Below are 27,586 nucleotides of genomic sequence, written 5' to 3'. Positions count from 1 at the left end.
TATGTCGTGACGAGAAGGTTCGGGGGGGGGGGGGGGGGGGGGGGAGGAGGCGAAATCCGGAAAAGGAAACGGCGCTCAGAGGTCACACAGTCCTCGCGGTGTTTGCCGGGACATCGGGCGCTGAGAGCGGACTGAGCAGCCCTGCGTGTCCCCCGTGTGAGCTCCGGTCGTGCGGTTAGTAATGCACCTCAGGACGCCGGCGTTCGCGGCGACTTGAGTTCTAGACACCAGCGGACACGGTCGCGTCGGACTCGGCATGCTCTGTCGTTGCGCCGCTCGTTAATATCGTTAGCTAGCTCAGGTTAGCTCGCCGGGCTAAAGCTGCTAGTTGACGACTGCTGGTCGATCCAGTCCGGGCGGACTGGTTCTGGAACAAGCCGGCGCTGGTGGTGCCAGGCAGGTCCGGGAGAACGCGACGGGGGTCGGAAGTGAGTCCGGGGCGGCTGATGAGTTCAGACCAGAGCGAAGATCCGCCGCTGCTGCAGGAGGAGGCTGATCCCGGAGCGAAGGACGCGGCTCCGCTGGGGGGCGGCATGGTGAGTGCGGCCTGCTTATGCTAACTGGCTATGCTAACGATGCTCAATGCTGACTAATCATTAGCGAAGGGGTTTCGGACCCGCGACCGTCGCCCGCGACTGGGCTCTGGTTTATTCCGCAACACGTCGACTCGAGGCGTGCTTGTTGGCAGATTATTTAGCTCGTGAGACGCACAAGAAAGGGTTTACTTTCCTCCTGTTGAGGGGATGGTGTTGGTCCCCGAGCTAACAGGCTAACAGGCCGGTGCTGCGCAGTCACCTGACCGCCTCGGTTCGGACATACAAGCTGCTTTGTAATGTCCAGCAGTTCTGCTGCTCCCTCACCACCGCGACATTCTTCGCACATAGGAAGCGAACAACTGCTCAGGATCTTTTGAACTGATTCTATAGAAGACTGGAACAAGCTTATTTTTTGTGATCTTGTCGGTTCCATATTGAAGTTGAACACATTACGTTGACTATCTCGATAACAAATGTAGACGCTTTGTTGACGTATAACTGTTCCTGTGCTGTAGGGCTTATTTATCGGTAAGAATCCGCATCCGATTGTATCACACGGGGGTCAATGATACGATCTATTGCGATACTTGAGAAACGTGTTGAGTTTATAATAATTAATTGAATTAAGTGTCGTGCTAATTGTAAATTAAAAATTATATACAGTGCGACAGACAGAATATTGATACGGTATCGTGAATAAATGTTAACAATATTTGAGTGGATCCATATTTTTCTTACACCCCTACTCTTCGTACCCTTTAACAGTAATTGAGGAGATTATATCACACCAGCCTGTGTTTTCGTTTAAGACTCGCTACCTCGGGTCATTTTTAGCTGTGGATCACTTGAACGTTCCATTTAATGAGGGTGTGGGGGTAAAAGGATCTGCAAGGTCATATGGGGCCTTCATTCCTGCCATGAACAGTGCATGCAAGGTTGTCCGGTTTGACATGCAATTTTCTCTGTCCAGGTCACCTCGAAGGGCACCCCTCTGAACCCCAATGCCAAGGTTTGGCAGGAGATGCCCTCCATACCAGGTGACGTGGTGACCCCCCCCTCCAGCGTCAGCGAAGGTGAGTCTTTAAATTCCATCCGTAGGAAACGGCTGCTCTTTTTTGAAGCCACAATTGGAGCCAAATTCATGACCCGTGTCTACTTAGGATACCCTGATCTGTCGTCCCCTGGCTGTAAGATATGCCCGATTGGATTCCCGGACCCTGACCAGAACAGTGCCACAGCGGAAATGGAAGTCAATGGTATGGACCTTCCGGAGTCTGACTTGGACCCGTCTGAGTCCAGCGCAGCAAGCTCTGGTATGCCACCTTGCTAGAATCAAAGAAAAAGAAGAGCTGCAAAAACTGAGATCAAAACTTCTTAAACATTTTTTGTAGGAGATTCTAAACCCGAAGAACCCATTTCCTCTGAGAACCTTCGTGAGTCTCTGAAGAAGGAGCTGGAGTTCTACTTCTCAAGGTGAGTTTCTTGGGTGGTTGAAGGACAGAAGTAGCTATATAAGTAGTCCCTGTTTATTTTCAGAAGGTTAAACGACCAATCTCTCATTGGCACTTAGAAAAATCTAAAACATTTCTCACCATCTTTTTTTTTTTTGCCATCCAGGGAAAACCTCTCCAAGGACCTGTACTTGATGTCCCAGATGGATAGTGACCAGTTTGTCCCAATCTGGACAATTGCCAGCATGGAGGGCATCAAGGTCTTGACTAGTGATGTGGATCTGATCCTGGATGTGTTGAGATGTAAGTTTCTGGCCGAAAGTCCATGTCTAGTGTCAAGGGTGACCCAGTGAAGACAAACTTCTGCGCATAGAGGGAAAATGGAGTGCTGCTCTGTTGGCTTTCTTCTTCTTCTCCTGTCCTCTTTTCTCCTACCTTCTCATACCCTCTTCTGCTACCCCTGACCCCCATCTCCCTCCTCCAGCCACAGACTTCACTGCACCCCGATGAGCGTTAAGATTATGAGATCTGAGGGTCACAAACTCGTCTGACGTTCAAAAATGGTTTTCTCTCGTGCTTGGAACGATGATTTTTCTTGAATGTTTTAATTTTAAAGTTTATCTCGACCTATACAAATGCCAGTGTATATGATGAGGAAATGTATTATAGATGTCAACAATTGTACAGAGAATTCCCATAAGGGTGAAACTGATGTTGAAGGCAAGACGCCACTGAGATTAAGATGGATATCTGCCTCCTGATGTTTGAGGTGTCTGATCCTAACCAAAATACTGTTCTCTGGTCAGCCTCACCCGTGGTCCAGGTAGACGAGAAGGGCGAGAAAGTGCGTCCCAACTATAAGCGCTGCATCATCATCCTGCGGGAGGTTCCAGAAACCACTCCAGTGGAGGTAAAGACAGAACATCTCTCGGAGCCATTTCCGCAAACCTTTAACCTCTCCGTCTTTTTTAGGAAGTGGAGTCGTTGTTCAAGAGCGACAAATCTCCGAAGGTCATCAGCGTGGAGTTTGCACACAACAACAATTGGTACATCACGTTCCAGTCTGACACTGACGCCCAGCAGGTGAGTGTGGCTTTACAGGCTTCTCTGTGCGCCGGTTTCCTCCTCCTGACTTCCCTGACTTGTTCTGCAGGCTTACAGATACTTGAGGGAAGAGGTGAAGACGTTTCAGGGAAAACCCATCATGGTGAGTTCAGAAAAATTTGACTTGGGTCTTAAAGGGTTGTAAGAAGGTTTGGAGTCTTACTTGTGTCTTGTGTCTGCAGGCCAGAATCAAGGCCATCAACACCTTTTTTGCAAAGAACGGCTACAGAAGCGTGGACAACAGCTCCTACACGCAGCAGACGCAGAGTCCGTCACAGTTCGGCTCCTCGCTCTACATGCAGCATGTGTACCCGCAGCAGCAGTACCCAGTCTACGGCATCGTCCCACCCACCTGGACCCCTTCGCCGACGCCGTACTTTGAAACGCCTCTGGTGAGTTACGGTTCAGTGTTTGTAAGGAGGACCAATGGTCCTCGTAGTTGTGGAGACTTGGCGAGCCAGAGAAGACCCAGTGATGAGAAAATAATGCGCAAAGAGGGAAGATGGAGTGTGAAGCTTCTGACTGTTTCCAGCTCTCCTCTCTCTTCCTTACTGTCTCTCCTCTCTCTTCTGTCCTCTGTGTCTTCTCTGTCCTCTGTGTCTTCTCTGTCCCCGGTCACTTGCTTTGCACTCTCCCGATGAGCGTTCAGATTATGAGATCTGAGGGTCTGACTCTGGTGAGAAAGTTTCCACTAGGATTTTGTATTGTAAAGAATCTTACCGTGCGCATCACAGTACAAGTGCAAAACTATTTATAAGTATAAATTGATGTTGTTGTTTATAAGTATATATTTCTGTATTTACTGTAGTAACAAGTGTATAATTGTAATATTGTCGGGTACTTGACTCTGGTGTTGCAGAATCAACAGACCACATGACTCTTGACGAAGTCGTAACTGATTTCATTGGTTTTTAAACCAAAATGCATTCATACATCAGCTTTAAAGCTGCAAGAGTTGACCGTATCCTCTCGTCCTCAGTCATCTCCCGGCATTTAGTTTTTCCATCTTATTATGAGGGCATAATGATAGCTGCCATCAATCTGCCAGAAGATTAATTTTCAACCCGACATATGGATATTTGCATGCAATTGTAAAAAAGTATGTTTTTATAAATGTACTTTTAATAGACATTAAATTAGAAATATGAGCCATGAAATACTTAAAAGCCGTAAAGAAACGGTATCATTACATTGTTCCATATTTAAGCGCATCAACTTGTTTTGTATTACAGCCCTAGTTTGTACATGTCTATATGTTGTAAATGCATAGGGGGTATTGCTGCAAGCCTTATGGGCCACCTAGTCTGATTAAGAAAATTCAACTCAGAACTGTCCTCGTTCTGTCTCCAGGCTCCGTTCCCCAACAGCACCTTCGTCAATGGATTCGGCTCAGCGGGACATTACAAGGCCGCTACCAGTCCCCTTAACATCGGTCGACCGTTCAACAGAAACCGGTAAGTTCCCAATGTGATGCTAATGGAATTAGACGTGGCTTCTTGAAGATGACGAGGGGAGTCTTTATGTCCGTAGTGTCCCGCTCTACTCCAGAAAGAATGTTATCAATGTCTTCAGGTACCAACATTACTGTCGCCGTCATCACCTGCCATCCACCCCCCCGCCTCCAACCGCTATGTTGCTCCATCTGCGGTTCTCTGGTTAGGTGGTCGTCTTCTGTCCTGACCAGAGATGTTTGATTTAGTTGTGGTCAGAGATGAGGGATTCTTTAACTGTCATTCATTAGGTTCTTAAGACTGAGCTTAAAGGATGGACACAATAAGCAAAGGTATTTGTGACTTTATCTGGTCAGACCTGGTGAAGTTGTGGAGCAGGTTTCTTTGTTGAATGTGTAGGACACTGATAAAAGTGTCTCAGGATTTTAAGTCTGTTGAAAAGACTTCCTGGATTGATGGATGGAGCAAATTGGTGGTTGATCCTGCATGTGGCCGCAGCACGACTCACCTGTCAGACACGTTCTAAGGTCCTGGTAAAGGCCATTCCAGTTTTTTTGGTTTTTCGTGGTCTAGATGTTTAAAGGGGCGATCTTAGTTGTCGCATGATGATGAACTTTTTACCGTCTGCCACCACAGAAACCAGTTAAAGCCTCAGTTGAGGAGCGGCGAGGCCCCGGTCCCTCTGGAGAGTCTGACCGGGCTGCGGAGCCCTCAGCCTCCCCTCCCCAACTCTCCCGCCCACCTGATCCAGACACCGGCGGAGCTGGCAGCTGCATTCTCTCTCTCCTCGCTGGACTGTGGAGACGACGCGAGTGCTCGCGGAAGGTCAGTGCGGACAGTCGCACTGTTTGTGTCTGCTCGGTCATTGACGATATCTTTTCCGTCAGAAGGGGCACCTACAGAGGAACGCGGAGGAGACGAGAGGACGAGCGTAGCGCTGTGAGTTAAGCCGTCTGGTGTCTTTGGGTGTAAAGAACGCGTCTCTTATGTTCTCTAATCCCCACAGAGACCACCAGCTCTCGCAGAGGTCAAAGTCTCTCCTCCCAAATTTGATCTAGCAGCCACCAACTTCCCTCCTCTTCCTGGCTGTGTGGTCAGTACTCAGGGGGAGCCGGTGCTGGAGAACCGGATGGCAGATGTTGTGCGTGGACTGTACAGAGAGAAGGTGAGTCCTGTTTACGATGTGACATCATTTAGAAAATATTGAAGTTTGAGTGCATACTTGGCTTTATACTTTCTATCAAATATACAAATGATTGCCCTATATTGCTATCCTGTAGTAACCACTTAGAATACATATGTGTATTTGACGAGCCAGAGACGACCCAGTGAAGACAAAATAATGCGCAAAGAGGGAAGTTGGAGTGTGAAGTTTCTGACTGTTTCCAGCTCTCCTCTCTCTTCCTTACTGTCTCTCCTCTTTCTGTCCTCTGTGTCTCCTCTGTCCCCGGTCACTTGCTTTGCACTCTCCCGATGAGCGTTCAGATTATGAGATCTGAGGGTCTGACTCTGAGAAAGTTTCTACTAGTCGTGATACTGTAGTAACAAGGATATATTTGTAGTATCGTTGAGTAGTTTACTCTGGTGTTGCAAAATTACAGACCACATGACTCTTGACGAAGACGTAACTGCTTTCATTTATTTTTTTAAACCAAACTATGTCCATTGTATCCTCTCGTCCTCAGTCATCGATAGTATCTCATTGGGATTACATTGTTGCTTTAGCTGAGGAGTATGTAATGACTGCTGCCATCTACAGGCTGATTTGTAACACACATAAAGTTATATTTTATACACTTTATTGAAATGTTATTCCTGTTTTTCCAGGCGGAGCCAGTCAGTAAAGATGTCGCTCCAGTTCAGGTACCCGTGGCGGAGGAGGTTCCACTTTCCACTCTGGTTTCGCAGACGGCCAAATCTAACCCACCCCCACCTGCAGCGGCAGCTCCAAGGTACAGATCCCAGTCCAGGTCTTGCAAAGATCTGGCAGTATTATACTTATCAACTGTACTGTTTATTGCGTTACTTGACGAGCCAGAGAAGACCCAGTGATGAGAAAATAATGCGCAAAGAGGGAAGTTGGAGTGTGAAGCTTTTGACTGTTTCCAGCTCTGCTCTCTCTCCCTTACTGTCTCTCTTGTCTTGCTGTCTCTCCTATCCCTGTCCTCTGTGTCTCCTCTGTCCCCAGTCACTTGCTTTGCACTCTCCCGATGAGCGTTCAGATTATGAGATCTGAGGGTCTGACTCTGGTGAGTGATGGTCTCTACTAGGCAAGAATCTAGTGATGGGCTGCGTATCACATTGAAAAGGCCAAGAATATATTTGGTGTTTCAGAATTACTCTTGACGCTTGGATCCTAGTCTTGGTTCTGGTTTGTGAACATCTTCGTCTTTCACAGATCATCTCAAGAGAAAATCTCCGAAGCCATCAAACCAACCAGTCGTCCTCCTGTCCAGCCTGTGACAAGCCCCTCTTCCCAGCCTGTGACCCAAAAACCTCCGGCTGCCCCCACACAGGTCGCTGTCGCCCCCGCTCCAAACACCTCACAGGTCAGTGCCTCATGTCCGACACTCGTCTGAAGCCGACTGACCAACCACGTTTTCGCAGGAGCCGCGGAAGTTGAGCTACGCCGAAGTCTGCCAGCGACCGGCCAAAGACCCCGTCCCTCCGGTTCCGGTCTCGCCTGTCGCCGCGCCGGGCCAGCCGCTCAGGGAGCTTCGTGTCAACAAGACGGAAGAGTCCGGATCCAGCAGCGCCCCGTTTGACAAGCAGGAGAAAAACCACGACGAAGAGGGCGGGTGGGAATGTAAAGAAGCCCGGTCGCCCCGGGAACAAGACTCTTCCTCATACTACCGCAGTAATGGGCCCCGGGCTGGCGGAGGCCTCAAGTTCCGGGAGCAAAGGCGGGCACCACTGGCCCGGCGCAGCTCACCACAGGGTTACAGGAACACGGGTAAAGAGCAGAACATCCCGCCGGTGTCGTCCAAATAAAGACTGGACCTGATAGAGAGCTCTATATATTCATGGATACATATAATTATATGAAAATTAAGATATTTGGTAGCCACCTGGACCGTGTTCTGAGCGTGACTGAAGGACACCTGATACTGTTGATCATGTGACCTACGACGGAAACTGAAATGTTCTGAAAGTGCGACTTGCTGTTCTGGTGCTGGGGTGTGCAGGCGTCCGGGCCCTCAGTCTGGTTGGACTGGAACACAGAACCCACGCTCGTGTCCAGAACCAGTTTGACGGACGTTTGTCCGCCTGATGATTGTTCGGCAAATGATTGAAGTGATCCGGTGATGATGTCACCAGGTCCTGATCCTGAAGTGGACTGAACTTTCATGTTGTTTTTTTTTGTTTTTTTTAAATAGTGGTTTGGTTCTGGTTCCTGATTGGATCTGTGACATCGCACACTTTTATTTGAGCTTTAGGGTTGGTGCTGGACCTGTCAGCCCAGTCCAAAGGTCTTGAGAGGGTTTGGGTTGTCATCCGTTTGCATTTCAGTTTGTGACTTCTGGACATGCCCGGGTGGTCTCGGAATCGTCTGAACCCGCGTGGAGCTGATTAATGTGCAGCTGTGGTTTGATTTGTAGTCCACTAGAGTCCAAGTTCTAGCTCAGTGGCCTGGCAGAGAGGTGTAGATAATGTAGACGTGTGCGAGCAGGTCCACCTGGTTTTGTGTCTAGGGTTCTCGTAAGGGGCTTCTTCTAAGTTTCAGCTGCAGTTCAACATAGATTTTAAATTTTGACTCACAATATCTATTTTAAATGTATTTATTTGAATTTTCAAGCTGTTCCCCCAAACTTGGTCGGCTGGTTTCCCCAAATTTGAGCGGATTTGTATCGATAAGGATCTAAAACGACAACGGCTGAGGGGCCCAAATCGCCCTCCACCGTGGAACCCCGTGTGAGGCGATTCTTTGCTTTGGAACTGCAATAAATGAGGGTCAATCACTGGGATGTTTTTTCAAGGTCAAGCGACTTGTGATTAGCTGAAGAAGAAAAATGCACTAACTTGTTTCTAAAGATAATCTTTACTGGAGAAAAATGTGAAATAATATTAGAAACTGCTGGTTGATTGTGACGGGCCTGAGCGTAAAACCCTTAAGTCTGCGTTCTCTTGGTGGTTTAAAGGTGTCGCGTTGAGAGAAAAAAAAAAAAGAAAAAATCCTAGACCTGTACAGGGCATCACCAAAAATAAATTATTTTGATTTGGACTTGAAGTCTTCTTTACCACACATATGCTTTGTTTGCTTTCATATCGAGATATGTTCTCTAAATGCTTTGTCCAAAAACAACTGTTGACTCTTACTTAAATGTGTCGCATGAAAAAATGTCCCCACTTTTTCTGAAAGCAATTTTCCCCTGCCATCTTGATGTCACTTCTAATGGGCATGACCTCTAAATGTATACCGCTGGTATGAAGTGGTCTTAAGTTTAGCTGAGTTCAGATTCTCCGGAGTCCACAAATGTGATGGAATGTATGACGTCACAACCGGGCTCGCTGCAGCTGCCAAGAGCTAATTCTGGAGCAGAAGAAGCTGTTCTTTCCTCTACTTCCGGTATTTTTTTGTTCATCGAAGGATGTATTACAGGTCCATGGAAAAACCCTAGAATATTTCAAGTTCCATATTTGAGCCGGCGATCTTTAATAGGAGAGTTTCCCCGTCGAGGGGCGTGGCCAGCGTGTGACGTCACATATGTGCCGTAGCAGCAGCGTCAGGACGAGTCGGTCTCTCCAGAATCTTTAGCTGACAATCGGTACGTTGGTTCTGGTGCCTCGATGTTTCTGTGTCCGCACACTCGGTGGTCGTGGCACAAGCATTTACGTTTATATTACGCTTTATATTCTTCGACGAACTCGGGTGACACGGATGCTAAAGGTGTTAGCACAGCTAGCTGCTAACGCTCTCGTCATAGTTTTGTTGACATCTGAACAAACGCGACGTTTCTTCTCCGAAGGTGTCGAACAAACGCACGTTTACTCAATAATCTTCTTGCTGGTTGGTTTTAAACACCATCCGGGCTGTTTTTGTGCAAAAAAACGCAAACAAAACACGTCAACAACAAGCTAAAGAAAATCGAAAAATATGTGTTGATCAAGTTAAAGATGCAAACAACATTCTTGTAAATATGTTTTTGTTTATTGAAGAGATTCATCTTCAACCAAACTAAGTGAAAATGGAAACACCTCCAACTGTGCAGCTGCAGGTATTGCACAGTTATGTCTCTTCACCTGTCTTTAGGAACTCCTGAAGGACCCAGTGTGCAGAAACACCTCCCCCCCAGACCCCCCTCCAGGCCTGGGTGCCATGTTCCTCAGCTCCTTATGAGCTCTACTATGTGGTACATCATGCAGAGCATCCAGAGCAGATACTCTTTGTCCGAGCGGCTCATCAGAACCATCGCAGCCATTCGCTCTTTCCCACAAGACAACGTGGAGGACCTGATCCGCAAGGTAGTGATGATGAAGATGATGGTGATGGTGATGGTGGTTGAAGCAACATCTTCCTCAAAAACTTTCTCCTCCGCTGCCGCAGGGCGCCGACGTCAACCGCATGCATGGGACGCTGAAGCCGCTTCACTGCGCCTGCATGGTGGCGGACGCCGACTGCGTGGAGCTGCTGCTGGAGAAAGGAGCCGAGGTACGACCCACAGTGAGAAGGACGTCAGTTCTGTTAGGATGTTCTAATGTGGAGACATCTATTTTTTTAATGATATTTGTTTAATCATTACAAAAGTGACAAGTCAGTTTTTTTAATAGTCGTTTAATACAAGTATTTCTAAATTGAAAGTCGTTTTTTTTTTAATTAAAAGTAAATGTTTCTTCTTTACACAGTGTTTGATATTGTAATAACAATAATACAATAATCATTAAGACTTTTATTTATGGTATTATTGTACCAACATATTTCCCCAGACTTTTTTTAATTTTTTATTTTCGTAAAAAAACACACACTCGCCCAAAAAAAAACGAACAACTAGAAGACGAGCATTAACAAGATGCAATGTACACACCAAAGAAAATATCTATAAATAATGTAAAATACCATGAACAAATTCAAATACAAGTATATATTATAAGAAATATAATGACAAATCAAATGTTTTTTTTAGTATTAACTGAGTAATATTGGATGGTGGGCAAAAGGCTACGAATGAAAAAACATTGAACTTGGAAAATTACTTTTTAATTATTGGGATTATAATACCAAAGTACAGTATGTGTCAAAAAAAATTATTTTGAAAATATCTGTAGGCTTTTAAATTCAATATAAACATGTTGCCACTATTATACAAAACCTTTTTATACTGTTTTTTGTTTTAGTTATTGTAATTAGAATATCAAACTAATAATAATTTTAAAACTTTTATTAAAATGTACGTTTAATTCAACCATTCTATTTAGAAACTATTTGATTCAATTATCTCCCAAAAATGTGTAATGCTTAAAAATAAACAAACACATTTCAGTACAAAAACTCAAATATGGGTCTCTTGTCCGGACCAGGTGAACTCTCTGGACGGGTACAACCGCACGGCGCTGCACTACGCAGCGGAGAAGGACGAGAGCTGCGTGGAGCTGCTGCTGGAGTACGGGGCTCAGCCGGACGCGCTGGACGGGAACAAGGACACGCCGCTCCACTGGGCCGCCTTCAAAGACAACCCTGAGTGTGTGAGGGCCCTCCTGGAGAGCGGCGCCGGTCCAAACGCTCGGGACTACAACAACGACACGCCTCTGAGCTGGGCGGCCATGAAGGGGAACCTGGAGAGCGTCAAGGTTCTGCTGGACTACGGCGCTCAGGTCCACGTGACCAACCTTAAGGGCCAGACCCCCATTTCCCGCCTGGTGGCGCTGCTGGCCCGCGGCCTGGGAACCGAGCAGGAGGAGGAGTGTCTGGAGCTGCTGTTCCAGGCGGCGGGTCGCCTCGAGATCCGACGGGTCGACGGAACTCTTCCCAAGGAGCTGAGCAAAGACCCTCAGCTGCTGGCCCGGCTGACCGGGATGGTGGCTCAGGTGCCGAGCTTGCGTTCTCTGGCCCGCTGCGCCGTGCGGCAGAGCCTGGGCGTGCGCTTCCTCCCTCAGGCCGTGAAGGAGCTCCCTCTGCCCGAGATCATCAAGGACTACCTGCTGCTGCGGGACTGAGCCGGGTCAGCCCAGAAGCTCCAGAGTCTGTGCGAGAATCTCCTGAACTTTGGTGCTGAGCCAGACTGTCCACAAACCTGCTGGCCGTTTGTCCTGCATGTGGTTCCACGAAGTTGCCTCCAGCAAGTCGATAAACATGGTTGTGTTGTGGGAAGACGAGAATGTTGATGTTTAAGGAAAATACTTTTGTTTTAAATAAATATTCTCCAGCTTAAGTGACCAGGTTCTTCTCTGCAGACGTGATTTTGAAGGGTGTCATCTGGACCCTCACACGGTGAAGTGATATAAGAGAATAAAAAAAGTCCATGCTGTTGCGTTTACTCGCCCATAGAGGTCGCGCTATCACGATATATCCGGTTTATTGGCGGTGTTGTAAACACACTTTTTATACTTTAAGAATTTAAGGGCCATACAATTCATTATTAATTAACGAAATACATTGAATTACAATATACAACTTTATAAAGATTATATGACAGATACAGATTGTCTTTTACTCTTGTCAATAATATACTTTATTTCCGCTTTTAATAAAGTCTCGCCATCATTTCTTTGTTTTGGTTTCCGTCAAAACATGTGCTAAGAGTGCATGAGTGCGTGAGGCTCAAATAATTCTATAAAACCATGCAGAAAAGTTTCCGATAACTATTTAAAAATGGTATAACTAGTTCTACTCCACGTAGATCTTGTTATAGAGAGTAAAGGAAGTAAATGCACGGAAGTTTTTTACATCATAATCGGACTTTGTATTTGAAAAACATCAAGCACAGTTTTCCTCCCGACTATTTACTTTTAAATGCATTCAGTGTAAAAGGAAACGTGTTAAAAAAAATCAACGTAAGTAATTCAATGTTTATATTAAATATTTATATTTTTATAGATTGCAAATTGAATTTAATACGCTGAATTTTTTTACATTAATTTTAACGTCAAATTACACTGTTTTTTTTAACGCATATAACAACAAAAACAAATAAAAGTGCTTGACATTTGTGTTTTTCGGAGTTTTCAACTTTTATTTTGATGCTGTTAAAACAAACAGTTTTAGGAATGTATATATAAAGTATTATGGCGCACACTGACTCGTTTAAGAAACATCTTAAGACGTTTTTATTTGTTCAGGCTTTTCCTTGATTTTCCGGAACTCCTGTTGTGTTATCAGTTTTATCTTGATCTTTTAAAGTATATACTTTATTGAATATTGTTTTGATTGTTTAAGCGCTTTGTGACCCTGGTCTGGAAAAGCGCTGCATAAATATAAATTACTTACTTACATTTAAATCCATAATATTAATACTTTATTATTTTGCTTTTTTTTTTTAAATGAAATTGTGAAATAAAAGAATATGCTATTGATTTTCTTTAGAATCTTTAAATACAATGTTTAATTAATTAATAATAATAATAATACTTTGGTGTTGTTGAGTTCAACTTCACGCTCTCGGAGAGTTGGACGGGAAGTCCCGCGAGATGTGGATGTGGAGGGGAGTGTCGAATTCCAGGAGAGAGAAAGAGGGAGCGAGGGATCCGCGGTGAGTTTGTAAACACTTTATTACGTCCGTTAAACTCCGAACAACAAGTTCTCGCGCAAAAGTGTGGCGCAGCGGCGTCACGTCCGCGCACTTTTGTCAACTTTGTCGCTGCGAAAAGTGGCGCTTTTGGTCAGTGTCCAACTGTTGAGGAAGAGACTGACACTCGTCCTTCACTTGCACGGACGCGCCACCGACGCCTTTTTTTTTTACACCTCTTCCGTCGCGTTCTGGTCGCGACGTCACGTCGCCTCGTCCCCCGGTACCGGTTCGCCGATGTTGCACGAACTCGGGCCGCCCGTGAACGCGTTTAGCTGCCTCTGTTAGCCGCAGCATTTTTAGCCGCAGCGCGCGGGCCAATGGGAACGCGCGCTTGGCGCTGAATGACAGCGCCGAGAGCTTGCGATGTCTGAGATGCCGTTGATCGACGTGACGTTGAACCAATCGGGAGCGAGACAGGGGGCGGGCTGTTACTGGAAGAGGCAGAACCCGAGAGAGACGAGAGAACACTTGAGGGTAACAGAGGATAAAGTTTCCAGAAACATTCAGACGTGCTGGTTGTTCATTTATCCGCGTGTCGTTGTCACACACACACACACACACACACACACACATTATTATTATTTCTCAGTTGTCACGCTGACAACACTCGGTTGTGATGATGGGGTTGACGAAGGTGCACGTTGTCACGTGACCCCAGCGTTGTGGTCAGAGATGGATTGTGGTGATGAAATCAGTTCTCTGGTTAATTCTCGTAAACAACATGTCAAAACGTTTAAGTTGTTACGCAACTATGGGCCCTTGTGGGTGTCCCCCTGCTCTAGTTCGCATCTATGTCGTTAATTGAAAGTTATTAAAGGTCCAATCTGTAGGTTTTAAAATTTTGTTTCTGGCTCCCCCTAGTGTAGTGGTGGGTAATTATATTTAACTAGTGGCCCAAAATGTGCACAATTTGACAACTCTATTATAAGTAAGTGTTTGTATTTGTATAGCGCTTTTCCAGTGACCAGGGTCACAAAGCGCTTAAACAATCAAAACAATATTCAAGAAAGTATAACTCTTTTATCATAACTGAGTGTAATACAGTTCTATCTATCTATCTGACAAGTTTTGTAAATAGTCTGTACTTACTTACCTTTAATCAGTGGATCTTAAAGTTTTAATATCAAGCTTAATTTTTCTAAAAATAAATCTGTCAATGTTCTATATATAACTCTTTTTTTAAGCCTGATGAGGTACCTTTTTCCCAAATATTTTTTTAATCACTTTTTTTAAATACTCAGACATAAAACAAATGTTTTGAGACAAACATATTTAAAGAAGAATAATGATTAATACAAATCAAGGGCCACATAAATGCATTCAAAGGGCTGCATGTGGAACTTCACAGGAGTTAAATTCTTCATTGTCAATGTTACTCTTGTACATTTGTTAAAACATTTTTAATAATATCACTTAATTATTAATGACATTATTCATAATAAAGTAACACCCAGTGTTTATATATACTGTACTCAAGAGGGAAACTAAATCTGTGACTCTCACCATCTTCTTTTGAGAAAACTCCACAATGCATTCATTTATTTTTTGAAATCCGGACGTAAACCCTTGAGGCTCAACAGCAGTCGCTGTCGGTATCTGACAAAACTCATGGAAAATATATCTTTGACATGAGGAACATTAGACCTTTTGTTAACTGTATTATTATTCAATATTAAAGGCATCGTTAAAAAAAACAACATTTAATAATAAAATCAACATTTCCACTAACTGTACGATATCAACCAGAAATTTGTTAACTGTTAATTAACTGATTTATCCACTATATTTATATGTATTTGAGGATTACCAAAGTATCTTATTGATGATTTACAAAATATTAACTTTAATCAACATTCTTATTAATCTCAATTTCCATTACTTTACCAGTAACGCGACTACTGTATAAATATAACTTGGCTCTACAAGAATTATTGACAAAAAGCAAAAGAACTCAAATTAATACATAACAAAAAAACAATCACATCATTTCTGTGTTAAAACTAAGAATTTTGAGAAAAAATCATAATTTAACAGACAAATAATATTTGGAATATTACAATAACTTAAAGAGTAAGATTAAAGGTGGTGGTAATTTCCTGTAAGATTGACTTTCAGACGTAAATAAGATGTTGTATTCCGTCTTGATTTACGATCCTTTCGGGGAGTAGATCTAGATTTTCAAGTTTTTTTCATAACGTTGAGGAGATTTATGTCTCATGAATTCATCGCTTTTTCATTGTCGCACAAGAGTGCAGGGGTGCCTCTCTAAACGTCAGTCTGTTACACAAAACAAAACAAAAATTGCTGGAATTCAATATTTGTTTCCCCAGGTTTCCTACTGTGTCGCTGATTGGCTGGTCAGTGCCGTTAAACTGACCAATGAGAGTCAGGGTAGGCAGGGTCACCTAAAGATAACTGGATTCAGAAGTGGGGTGCAAACCTGCATACACCTGCGTTACAACACTGACTTGTGTTAGCGGGGAGCCTCCTGGATGCATGTGTGTGTGTGTGTGTGTGTGTGTGTGTGTGTGTGTGTGTGTGTGTGTGTGTGTGTGTGTGTGTGACTGCTGTTCACCGTCACTCTCAGACAGAGTGATACAGGCAGTAACAAGAGTCGACTAACACGCCGGAGCCTCATCTCCGAGCTCGTCAACACCTCCCGTCAGAATGTAGGTCAAGATCTTCCCTCAGAACTTCCACAACCCCTCCAAAGAGACCGTCAACCCACTGGGCCACGACCGTACTCTCAGCCACTGGCTCTGGATCCGTCCCAGTATGCGTCAGGTTCAAGTCAGCTGTCAATCAAACAAGGACACATGGACCGGTTCTGGTTCTTCTGTGGTCATTTTCTGTTTGATGCGCCTTGATCCGACTAATGACGATGTCACAAATGTACGTATCATGACACTGAGGCAGCAACACCGTATATTGAGATACTGTAGTAACAAGTATATATGTGTAGTATTGTAGAGTACTTGACTCTGGTGTTGTAGTATTTACAGACCACATGACTCTTGACGAAGTCGTAACTGCTTTTATTTGTTTTGAAACCAGCTTTAAAAGCTGCTGGAGTCACTGTATCCTCTCATCCTCAGTCCTCAGGATTTCTTTGTTCCTTAAGCTGCGGAGGATGTAATAACTGCCACCTAGCGGCCAAATTGAAACACAAAAATGAAAAAAACTCCATCAATATTTGCATGTTAACTGTAATAAAAGTGAAATATTTGATCTTACACACTTTATTGAGACATAACATGGACTAATGAAAAAAATTAAAGTCAAGTCATGTTCTTTTATTGTCAAATATGTATGTATAAAGACATACAGCATAAATTAAATTGTGGTCCTCTCTGACCCATCATGCAAAACATTAAAGACATTAAACACTTAAACAGACATTAATTAACACATTCAAGAAAATAAATAAAAATAAATAACCAACAAAATAAAATAAATAATCAACCAACTTAAATAATCATGCCATTTAAAAAAAGGCAATATTTAAGTGTATCAATATTTTTCTTCCACCCGTACAATAGACTAGATGCTCCTCGACGCCACGGACGACAAAAGAATGAGTTTCTACAGTTTCTTCGCCGCAAAACATTGTCGTCTCAGCGTCTCGCCGGTGTGTGTCCGGATGTGTGTGTGTCGCTCCACACCCTCGGCTCCAGTTCCACGGCTCCTCACCTGAGATCTAGACTTTTTGTCACCGCAGACGCCCGCCGACCCCGTCGGCAGTCCGTCTATAAATACACTTTGTTTAGTCAGTTTCCTAGTGAGCGCCATCAAACATGGCTCCTCTTCCCCCTCGCACCTGCTGAGTCGGGACAAATACCGTGCTGTGGTCCAAACCGGCCCGGTGCTGGAGCGACTGTGGCAACAGTGAGCGGTGTAGGGTTACCTCCGGAGTGCTGCGAGCAGGTGTTCCCCTGGATACGGGCGGCGTGAACCTGCAGCCGCACCAGAAGTGACCGGTCCTGATGCCATCTTCTGGTCAGCGCCACAAGATTGATGGGGTGTCGCGTTGGTTCCCTTGCAGGCTCACGTCCGTCCGGTGACGTCAACGACTTGAAAACTGGTTGCGAGACTCGGGGTCAAAAGTTTCTGACCTTTCATTTATTTAACGTGTGGTGCTGCGAGAAATTTAAATCCATTATAGTGAGTCAAGAAATGTTGAAAATTGAATTTTAAAACACAAATGAGGACATTATGGTCAGAACCCACAGACATTGGTGCAGAAAAATATCAATACACTTTTAAATATACATTTTTTGCATTGCAGTTGAACTTCCAGCCACTAGTTGGCAGCAGTGAAATCTAAAGTAACAATAGAAACGCTCCATGAAACAAATATACCGCCTTGTACTCTATCTAGAATGTTATCATGAGCTGGATATATTGAATCGTGTTGTGAGCGGAATATATCGTATTGTATCGTGAGCTGAATATATCGTATTGAATCGTATCGTGAGCGGAATATATCGTATTGTATCGTGAGCTGAATATATCGTATTGTATCGTGAGCTGAATATATCGTATTGAATTGTATCGTGAGTGGAATATATCGTATTGTATCGTGAGCTGACTATATCGTATTGTATCGTGAGCTGAATATATCGTATTGTATCGTGAGCTGAATATATCGTATTGTATCGTGAGCTGAATATATCGTATTGTATCGTGAGCTGAATATATCGTATTGAATCGTGAGCGGAATATATCGTATTGAATCGTGAGCGGAATATATCGTATTGTATTTTCTCGTGAGCCAATATATCATATTGTATTTTATCGTGAGCTGAATCTATCATATTGTATTTTATCGTGAGCTGAATCTATGGTATTGTATTTTATCGTGAGTTGAATCTATGGTATTGTATTTTATCGTGAGCGAATATATCATGTTGAATTGTATTGTGATCTGAATATATCATAGCCAATCATATCGCAAGATGAATATTATCGAAACAAATTGTATCGTGAGCGGAATATATCAAATTGCATTGTGAGGTAAATATATCGTATTGAATCGTAACATGAGCGGAATATATCAAATTGTATCGTGAGCGAAATATATAGTATTGAATCGTAACATGAGCGGAATATATCAAATTGTATCGTGAGCGAAATATATAGTATTGAATCGTAACATGAGCGGAATATATCAAATTGTATCGTGAGCGAAATATATAGTATTGAATCGTAACATGAGCGGAATATATCAAATTGTATCGTGAGCGAAATATATAGTATTGAATCGTAACATGAGCGGAATATATCAAATTGTATTGTGAGGTAAATATATCGTATTGAATCGTATCGTGTGCGAAATTTATCGTATTGAATCATAGCATGAGCAGAATATATCAAATTGTATCGTATTGTGTGGAATATATCAAATTGTATTGTGAGCTGAATATATCGTATTGTATTGTGAGTTGAGTAAATTGAATGGTATCGTGTGCTGACTACATAATATGATGTTGTGAATTGAATATATCGCACCACAAGATTAATATATCGTAATGTGTCGTGAGATGAATATTGTGGTATCAAATAGTATCGTGAGAGGATTATCGCTCAAGCCCTTCATTACAGTGGAACAGTCAAGGTGTCGTGTGAGTGTAGTTTTCTGCAGCTACACACTTTTGTGATGGTTGCAAAGGGAAGTGTGTCGCACTCCTGCCGCTCCAGCTGTCAGCCATACGCTGAACGTCGACTCTTCCATCTCCCACCTCCGTGCCGGCTCTGCCCCGGGGCTTCCCCCCAGTGGCACATCACTGCTGCAGAAAACTCATTTTTGCGTCTGAATTCCTTCGATGAGCATATTAATGGACGTGCAGGACTACAATCAAAGAACAGGAAAGATGCGCCGATGATGAAGTAGGGCTGACATGCACATGTCGAACTTCACGAACAAATGTCAGGAAACTTCAAATTTGTCCTGAATCAACAATGGAGCCAAAGAATGAGTGTGTGTGTGTGTGTGTGTGTGTGTGCGTGTGGAGAGACGAGCCGAAGCAGATGTGTGTGTTTTAGTCGCAGGAGAAACAGAGCGAGTGAGAATTCTTTGTTGTTTGACATCTGTGCGAGCGCGTCCTGATTGGCTCGCCGCGGCCTCCAATGTGGAGGAAGTGTCACCAGGGAAACTCGGCGTGTTTTCCTCCCGCCAGAGTTATTTTTAAATGTTGTCGGGCTTCCTGCTGCAGCGGCGGAGAAATCATGTTCTCGTCTCCTGTTCCACAGTTTCACTGCAAGATCTTTGCAAGCATGGGGGACGAGCGACCGTTTGTGTGCACCGCCGCCGGCTGTGGACAGGTAAGAGTGTGTGTGTGTGTGTGTGTGTGTGTGTGTGTCATGACTCACCTGGTCGGTCCTCTGCCTGGACTCTGAGCCCGACTTCGACATTCCCGGCTCCGTCTGACTCGCCCTCAGAACTTTGCTGTGATTCATCCAGTTCGTCACTTCCATGCCCTTAAGACGTCGGTCACATGACGCGTCGTCGCACTTCCTGAATCTGAGGCACAATCAGAAAGTGTTCACTTGAAACCACACCATATAGTGAAGTTCAAAGTTTGTGGAAGTATATTCTTGAATGGTTGATTTAATGGTTTGAAATGTTGAAACTTTTAATGCATCTTTTTTAAATTGAAATGTTGTTTTTAAGCGTTTAATTATTTTTTGGAAAAATGTAATTCTATAATTTGTATATTGAAAGTTTGATTTTAATTTGTTAATATGTTAATATTAAATTAATTAAATCAAGAATATACTCTATTTTATAGTTCAATATTCCATTTTCAATCATTTTAAAAATATTTTATTTTGATTTAATTCGTAGCTTTTTAATCTATATTAGATTTGATTCTGTCTGTGGCACTAATATAGTAAGTAAGTAAGTAACTTGTATTTATATAGCGCTTTTCCAGACCAGGGTCACAAAGCGCTTAAACAATCAAAACAATATTCAATAAAGTACATACTTTAAAGATCAAGATAATACTGAGAACAACACAGGAGTTCCAGAAAATCAGGTTAAAGCCTGAACGAATAAAAACGTCTTAAGATGTTTCTTGAAAGAGTCAGAATTGTTTTATTTAAAAGGTTCTGAATGAAAAATATTGAATTTAGAAAATGTATTTTGTAATTGTTGTAATTTGCAAACTCTATTTGTAAAAATAAAATTATTTATTTTGGATTTTTTTAATACAATTATTAAAAAAACAAACAAATACAACCTTTAATAAACAAATGATTAAGTTAAATTAATCAATAAAAACAAATTAAACCTTCCAATATACAAATTATTGAATTCATTTATTTTAAAAACGGCAACATTTCAATTCTTTTAACTTTTTAAATATTTAATTCAACCGTACTATATTCTACTGAAACTGATATACTTCTATACTGTGGGTCTCATGTGTAACTACAGGAGGTAACCCTTGCTAGCCAGTGAACCATGTAGAATTAAATTAAATTAAATGATAAAATGCTTCTCACCTCTTCGCCGTCCCACCTCACGTTGCAGAGTTTCACCAATGAGGACCACCTGTCGGTGCACAAGCACAAGCACGAGATGACGCTGAGGTTCGGACCTCCCCGGACCGACTCGGTCATCATCGCAGGTACACGCGTGTCCAGTTGTGTGTCCGACGCGTGTGTGCGTTGTGCGAGCGAGTGGATGTGGCAGCTTGTGTTTTGTGCCGCAGATCAAACTCCCACTCCCACTCGCTTCCTGAAGAACTGCGAGGAGGTGGGACTCTTCAACGAGCTGGACAACTCTCTGGTCCACGACGACGACGACAAGCGGACCAAGAGCTCTGTGAGTTCCTTCGTGTCTCGGGTGGTCTCCTCGCGCGGCACCGCGGCCGATCTGGACTTCCTGTCTCTGTGCCGGTCGCAGCTGCCCGCCTCGTCCTCGGCTCTGGACATGAGTCTGCAGACTCTGTCGGACGTGAAGGTCAAGGAGGAGGACCCGGTGGAGGTTTACTCGTCGCGCTCGTGCAGCCCCGACTCCATCTCCGGAACCTCCGACGACTTCCGGGAGTCACTGCTGAAGAGCAAGGTGAGGCCCAGGACCGAGGAGCCCAGGTGACGTTCGGGTCAGTGAGAGGTTCTTCTCTGGTCCCGCAGGAGTCCGTGCCACGCAGCTCTGCACCCACGCCCACCATTGTGCGGCCCGGCTCCCTCCCGCTCCACCTGGGCTTCGACGCCCTGCAGCCCACCATGCCCTCGCCCACCTCGGTCATCACGCAGGCGCCGCCGTCCAACAGAACCTTGGGGTGAGTGACAGGCTGGTGACAGCCGAAGGTCGTGTTCTAAACCCGACTTGCATCTCCAGGTCTCCCAGCAGCCACTACCCCATGATGATGCTGCCCTCCGGTCAGGCCGTGCCGGTCCTTCCCGGTCCGGTCCAGATTCCTTCTGTGATCAATGTGAGTCTCTGCTTCGACTTCAAAGGATTTCGCTGATAAACTTTTGTTTTCTGATGGATGCTGCTTTATGGTTCTGGTCCACAGTTGGCCCGGCCCATGTGCATGGTGCCCAACATTCCCGGGATTCCTGGCCCTCCTCTAGGGGGCAGCAGCAGCGGCTCCAATTCTCCCTCCGGCTACAGTCTCCACTCCGAGGCCAAGATGGTCAGAACTCACTCACTAACACAAACTTTTATTGTGTTGTCATGAGAGCAACGAAGGGTTAAAAGAACAAACTTCTTCTGCAGCGCCTGAAGGCAGCGCTGGCCCAGCAGAGCCCGTCGGGTCAGAGTCTGGGCCTCATGATGACAGGCGGCAGCCCCATGGTTCCCCAAAGAGTGGAGCATAGTCAACTGTTGCTGCAACACCCTGACGCTCCATCACCGGCTCAGCCTCAGGTATCCACAGTTACATGTTTCATTTGTAGGCAACCATGGCAACACAGTCATGCAAAGCAACCTCAGCAACACAATCAACGTAGGTAACCATGAAAACACAGTCATACTACGTAACCTTGGCAACACAATAATTATAGGTAACCATGGTGACACAGTCATACTATGTAATCACAGCAATACAATAATTATAGGTAACCATGGTGACACAGTCATACTATGTAATCACAGCAACACAAAAATTATAGGTAACCATGGTGACACAGTCATACTATGTAATCACAGCAACACAAAAATTATAGGTAACCATGGTGACACAGTCATACTATGTAATCACAGCAACACAATAATTAAAGATAACCATAGTGACACAGTCATACTGTGTTATCACAGCAACACAATAATTAAAGGTAACCATAGTGACAGTCATATTATGTAATCACAGCAACACAATAATTAAAGGTAACCATAGTGACACAGTCATACTATGTTATCACAGCAACACAATAATTAAAGATAACCATAGTGACACAGTCATACTATGTTATCACAGCAACACAATAATTAAAGGTAACCATAGTGACAGTCATATTATGTAATCACAGCAACACAATAATTAAAGGTAACCATAGTGACACAGTCATACTATGTAATCACAGCAACACAATAATTAAAGGTAACCATAGTCACACAGTCATACTATGTAATCACAGCAACACAATAATTAAAGGTAACCATAGTGACACAGTCATACTATGTAATCACAGCAATACAATACTTATAGGTAACCATAGTGACACAGTCATACTATGTAATCACAGCAATACAATAATTATAGGTAACCATAGTGACACAGTCATACTATGTAATCACAGCAACACAATAATTAAAGATAACCATAGTGACACAGTCATACTATGTTATCACAGCAACACAATAATTAAAGGTAACCATAGTGACAGTCATATTATGTAATCACAGCAACACAATAATTAAAGGTAACCATAGTGACACAGTCATACTATGTAATCACAGCAATACAATAATTATAGGTAACCATAGTGACACAGTCATACTATGTAATCACAGCAATACAATAATTATAGGTAACCATAGTGACACAGTCATACTATGTAATCACAGCAACACAATAATTAAAGGTAACCATAGTGACACAGTCATATTATGTAATCACAGCAACACAATAATTAAAGGTAACCATAGTGACACAGTCATACTATGTAATCACAGCAACACAATAATTATAGGTAACCATGGTGACACAGTCATACTATGTAATCACAGCAATACAATAATTATAGGTAACCATGGTGACACAGTCATATTATGTAATCACAGCAACACAATAATTAAAGATAACCATAGTGACACAGTCATATTATGTAATCACAGCAACACAATAATTAAAGGTAACCATAGTGACACAGTCATACTATGTAATCACAGCAACACAATAATTAAAGGTAACCATAGTGACACAGTCATACTATGTAATCACAGCAACACAATAATTATAGGTAACCATAGTGACACAGTCATACTATGTTATCACCGCAACACAATAATTAAAGGTAACTATAGTGACAGTCATATTATGTAATCACAGCAACACAATAATTAAAGGTAACCATAGTGACACAGTCATACTATGTAATCACAGCAATACAATAATTATAGGTAACCATAGTGACACAGTCATACTATGTAATCACAGCAACACAATAATTAAAGGTAACCATAGTGACACAGTCATATTATGTAATCACAGCAACACAATAATTAAAGGTAACCATAGTAAGTAAGTAAGTAAGTAAGTAAGTAATATATATTTATATAGCGCTTTTCGAGACCAGGGTCACAAAGCGCTTTAACAATCAAAACAATACTCAAAACAGTACATACTTCAAAGATCAAGATAATACTGAGAACAACACAGGAGTTCGAGAAATTCAAGGAAAAGCCTGAACAAATAGAAACGTCTTAAGATGTTTCTTAAAGGAGTCAGTAGACTCCATCAAGCGTAAAGAGAGAGGAAGATTGTTCCAAAGCTTAGGAGCAACAGCCTGAAAAGATTTCTCTCCTCTGGTCCTGAGCCGTGTGCGTGGAACCATAAGTAGATTCTAATCCACAGACCTCAGAGCCCGAGCTGGGGTGTAAGGCTGGATCAGATCAGTGATGTAAGGAGGAGCCTGACCATGAATAGCTCTGAAAGTAAGAACCAGAATTTTAAAGTTGATCCTGAAAGAAACTGGAAGCCAGTGAAGAGTTTTAAGGACCGGAGAAATGTGAGTTCTTCTACTAGAGCGGGTCAGAATTCTCGCTGCAGAGTTCTGAATCAACTGCAGGCGAGACAACTCCTTCTTGTTAAGACATGAAAACAAACTGTTACAATAGTCCAGACGAGAAGAAACAAACGCATGGATTACAAGCTCCAGATCATGTTGTGACAGCATTTTCCTAAGTTTAGAGATTTTTCTCAGTTGAAGGAAACAGTTTCTGGTCAGTTTTCTACAGTGTTGAACAAGAGACATGTCTTTATCAAATACAACACCCAGGTTTCTCAGGCTCAGTTTGACAGACTGACCTAAGTCACCCAAGTACTGACTCAACCCTGGAATCGTATCATCAGGAGCAATCACCAGAGTGATTACATAGATTACATTACATTACAGATTACATAGTGACACAGTCATACTATGTAATCACAGCAACACAATAATTATAGGTAACCATGGTGACACAGTCATACTATGTAATCACAGCAATACAATAATTATAGGTAACCATGGTGACACAGTCATATTATGTAATCACAGCAACACAATAATTAAAGATAACCATAGTGACACAGTCATACTATGTAATCACAGCAACACAATAATTTTAGTTAACCATAGAGACACAGTCATATTATGTAATCACAGCAATACAATAATTATAGGTAACCATAGTGACACAGTCATACTATGTAATCACAGCAACACAATAATTATAGGTAACCATGGTGACACAGTCATACTATGTAATCACAGCAACACAATAATTATAGGTTACCATGGTGACACAGTCATACTATGTAATCACAGCAACACAATAATTTTAGGTAACCATAGTGACACAGTCATACTATGTAATCACACCAACACAATAATTATAGGTAACCATAGTGACACAGTCATACTATGTAATCACAGCAACACAATAATTTTAGGTAACCATGGTGAAAGTCATATTATATAATCAAAGTCACTCAGGTAAACACTGCAACCCTTCATCAAACTCTTTGTTTCCTCATTTAACTTGTTCTTGGGTCACAGGTCTCTCCAGCGCAGCCCACTGGTGGGCGGCGGCGGCGCACATTGGACGACGACCCAGACGAGCGCCGGCAGCGATTCCTGGAGCGGAACCGAGCAGCAGCGTCTCGCTGCCGCCAGAAACGAAAGATTTGGGTCAATTCTCTCGAGAAGAAGGCAGAAGAGCTGAGCTCCATGAACGTCTCTCTAGCGGTCAGTGTCTCACTGCATGTCTCTCTCATCTACCTGTCTCACCATCGTCTGCTGGAGAATCTGTAGAATCAAACCTAAACTCTTGCACTTCAGTGTTCAGCCAGCAAAGGTTGCAGGTTTGATTCCCTCTCTGGTTTATTCTTAAGAACGAGGTGTCTCTGCTGAGGAATGAGGTGGCCCATCTGAAGCAGCTGCTGCTGGCCCACAAGGACTGCCCCGTGACCAACCTGCAGAAGAAGAACAGCTACCTGGGTGAGTCGATGATGGCGCCATCTTGTGGAGACTTGTGCCACCAATTATGTTGTAAAGACTTGACCTTGACTGGACTTCTTTTTTTTCTGTTTGCTTCTCCAGCCGCAGCAGAAGAGAAACTGTCGTCAGAACCGACCGGTTCTCCCGCCCCAGTGATCCAACACAGCTCTCTGGCCCCGAGTCCCTCCCAGGTCCACAACGGCCTGAGCTCCAGAGCGGCGGCGGAAGCCATGGCCATGTCGGTGCTGGCCGGGATGGGTCAGCGCGCCGACACCGGACCTTCTCACATCATCATGGCGGCACAGTCTCAGTCGGCCGGCAGATGATACGTCGGTGCTGGAGGTGTCGAGGAGGCAGGACTCCAGGTGCCTCTCCTGGTCTCGACTGCCACGCGGCCCCTCCTCCTGCTCTGTCGGTAGCAGCTGGAGCCCGGAGCCCCAGCAGAGACTTAAACCAGAGACTTCCGGGGCTGGATCCCCCCCGACTCCACGAATCTGACCCTCCGCACACGCCTGGACCAGGAGCAAACTCAAGACAGAGTCTTAGGCGAAGCACCAAAAAATATTTAGCTTGTGCGTGTGTGCATGTTGTTGTGTTCCCTTCACACAATTTATATCAGAACCCTCAGCACCGCGGACGGTTCTGGTTCTGCCGCATCACTTGTCTCAGGACCGCCAGCTCTAAACCAAAACACAAAGCCATACAAAGAGTGAGAGTGAAGATCCTGGGAAGTGAGTCTTTATGAAGATCCCTTAGAGGCGCTTCTGTCCGGTTCTCTGTGGACGTGGTTCTGGTCGGGAACAGTTTGTTGTGTCGTTGGTTGAGACTCTTTGAGACAAATGAACATTTTTATATTCAGTTTTGTAAACAAGACTTTCTCCAACTTAAAGCATGGACACGTGAACTGGTGAGAACACGAAGAGTTGGACCTCGAACTTGACTGAACCGCCATTATATATTTGGCTCCTTGTTTATGTTCCTTCAAACTATATTTAGTTGTTTGTCTGTTTGTTTGTCTTCATCCATTAACTCTTTTTCTAAACTTCCTTTGAAACCCTTTTAGCTGAACCCTCTGGTTTCTGTTTCTCTTGTAATTTATTTTTACAAAAACATTAATCCGATTCATACTTACCCCAACATTTATATAAAAAAAAGAAGCAATAATATAGACATGAACACATGAACGCTGTCTCACACTCCTGTCGTTTTCTTGTAAATAAATGTATCATAAACATATTTACTTTTTCATGCATGTCCAACAAGTTAAACAAGTTGCTTTTAATTAAAGACATTTCTAATGAATCCAGAATCTGCTGTGTGTGTTTGTGTGTGTGCGCAACATATGGAAGTAGATCAGGAGCAACAGGATGTTGAATTTTACATTTTGAACGTTTCATCTTTTTATTGAAGATTGTATTTTGATTGAAATGTTGTTGTTTTTCAATATATGTTTCTTTGAATAATTGAACTCTATAATTTGTACGTATATATATATATTTTTTTTCGAAGGTTGCATTTGTTTTCATATATATTTGAATCAAGTACTGAAAGATGGAATTTTTTTTTTAATAACTGAATGGAAAAAAGAAAGATTTCAACAAAAAGGTTTTACACACAGTTTGATATTCAATTTCTAATAATTCAATTTGTAATCAAGATGTTTTAAT

The 27,586-nt window shown here is 43.3% G+C and overlaps 2 protein-coding genes across 7 annotated transcripts; both read left to right on the top strand.

The window, feature by feature from the left end:
- The first annotated feature begins 101 nt into the window (after positions 1–101).
- Positions 102–8,764, top strand: larp4aa (La ribonucleoprotein 4Aa). 3 transcript variants are annotated; one of them, XM_087781829.1, is made up of 17 exons: positions 102–536; positions 1,507–1,609; positions 1,697–1,849; positions 1,928–2,009; positions 2,154–2,290; positions 2,794–2,897; positions 2,960–3,070; positions 3,141–3,194; positions 3,274–3,483; positions 4,442–4,545; positions 4,622–4,663; positions 5,179–5,367; positions 5,433–5,481; positions 5,549–5,707; positions 6,370–6,494; positions 6,941–7,091; positions 7,150–8,764. In XM_087781829.1, the coding sequence occupies exons 1-17, from the start codon at positions 447–449 to the stop codon at positions 7,531–7,533; spliced, it is 2,247 nt and encodes a 748-aa protein (XP_087637955.1). In that variant the 5' UTR covers positions 102–446; the 3' UTR covers positions 7,534–8,764. The 3 variants fall into 3 exon arrangements, with proteins under 3 accessions (XP_087637955.1, XP_087637954.1, XP_087637956.1); XM_087781828.1 differs by having other exon boundaries at positions 5,430–5,481; XM_087781830.1 differs by lacking the exon at positions 4,622–4,663 and having other exon boundaries at positions 5,430–5,481.
- Positions 8,765–9,192: 428 nt separating this feature from the next.
- Positions 9,193–27,222, top strand: asb8 (ankyrin repeat and SOCS box containing 8). 4 transcript variants are annotated; one of them, XM_087781121.1, is made up of 13 exons: positions 9,321–10,005; positions 10,088–10,192; positions 19,515–19,586; positions 20,800–20,896; positions 20,981–21,093; positions 21,175–21,336; positions 21,405–21,553; positions 21,613–21,706; positions 21,791–21,910; positions 21,994–22,143; positions 25,479–25,667; positions 25,814–25,919; positions 26,022–27,222. In XM_087781121.1, exons 1-13 carry the CDS (start codon positions 9,772–9,774, stop codon positions 26,243–26,245), a joined length of 1,815 nt encoding a protein of 604 aa, XP_087637247.1. In that variant the 5' UTR covers positions 9,321–9,771; the 3' UTR covers positions 26,246–27,222. The 4 variants fall into 4 exon arrangements, with proteins under 4 accessions (XP_087637246.1, XP_087637247.1, XP_087637245.1 ...); XM_087781118.1 differs by lacking the exons at positions 9,321–10,005; positions 10,088–10,192 and adding an exon at positions 13,158–13,226 and having other exon boundaries at positions 20,981–21,336; XM_087781120.1 differs by lacking the exons at positions 19,515–19,586; positions 20,800–20,896; positions 20,981–21,093; ... (6 more) ...; positions 25,814–25,919; positions 26,022–27,222 and adding exons at positions 9,193–9,308; positions 11,059–11,909 and having other exon boundaries at positions 9,794–10,005.
- The last annotated feature ends 364 nt before the right edge of the window (positions 27,223–27,586 follow it).

The sequence above is a fragment of the Callionymus lyra genome, chromosome 19 (genome assembly GCF_982586985.1).
Source record: "Callionymus lyra chromosome 19, fCalLyr1.hap1.1, whole genome shotgun sequence".
In the NCBI taxonomy this organism is placed as follows: domain Eukaryota; kingdom Metazoa; phylum Chordata; class Actinopteri; order Syngnathiformes; family Callionymidae; genus Callionymus; species Callionymus lyra.
Note: the sequence above shows the minus strand (reverse complement) of the source record. Positions and strands in the feature narration are given on the sequence as shown.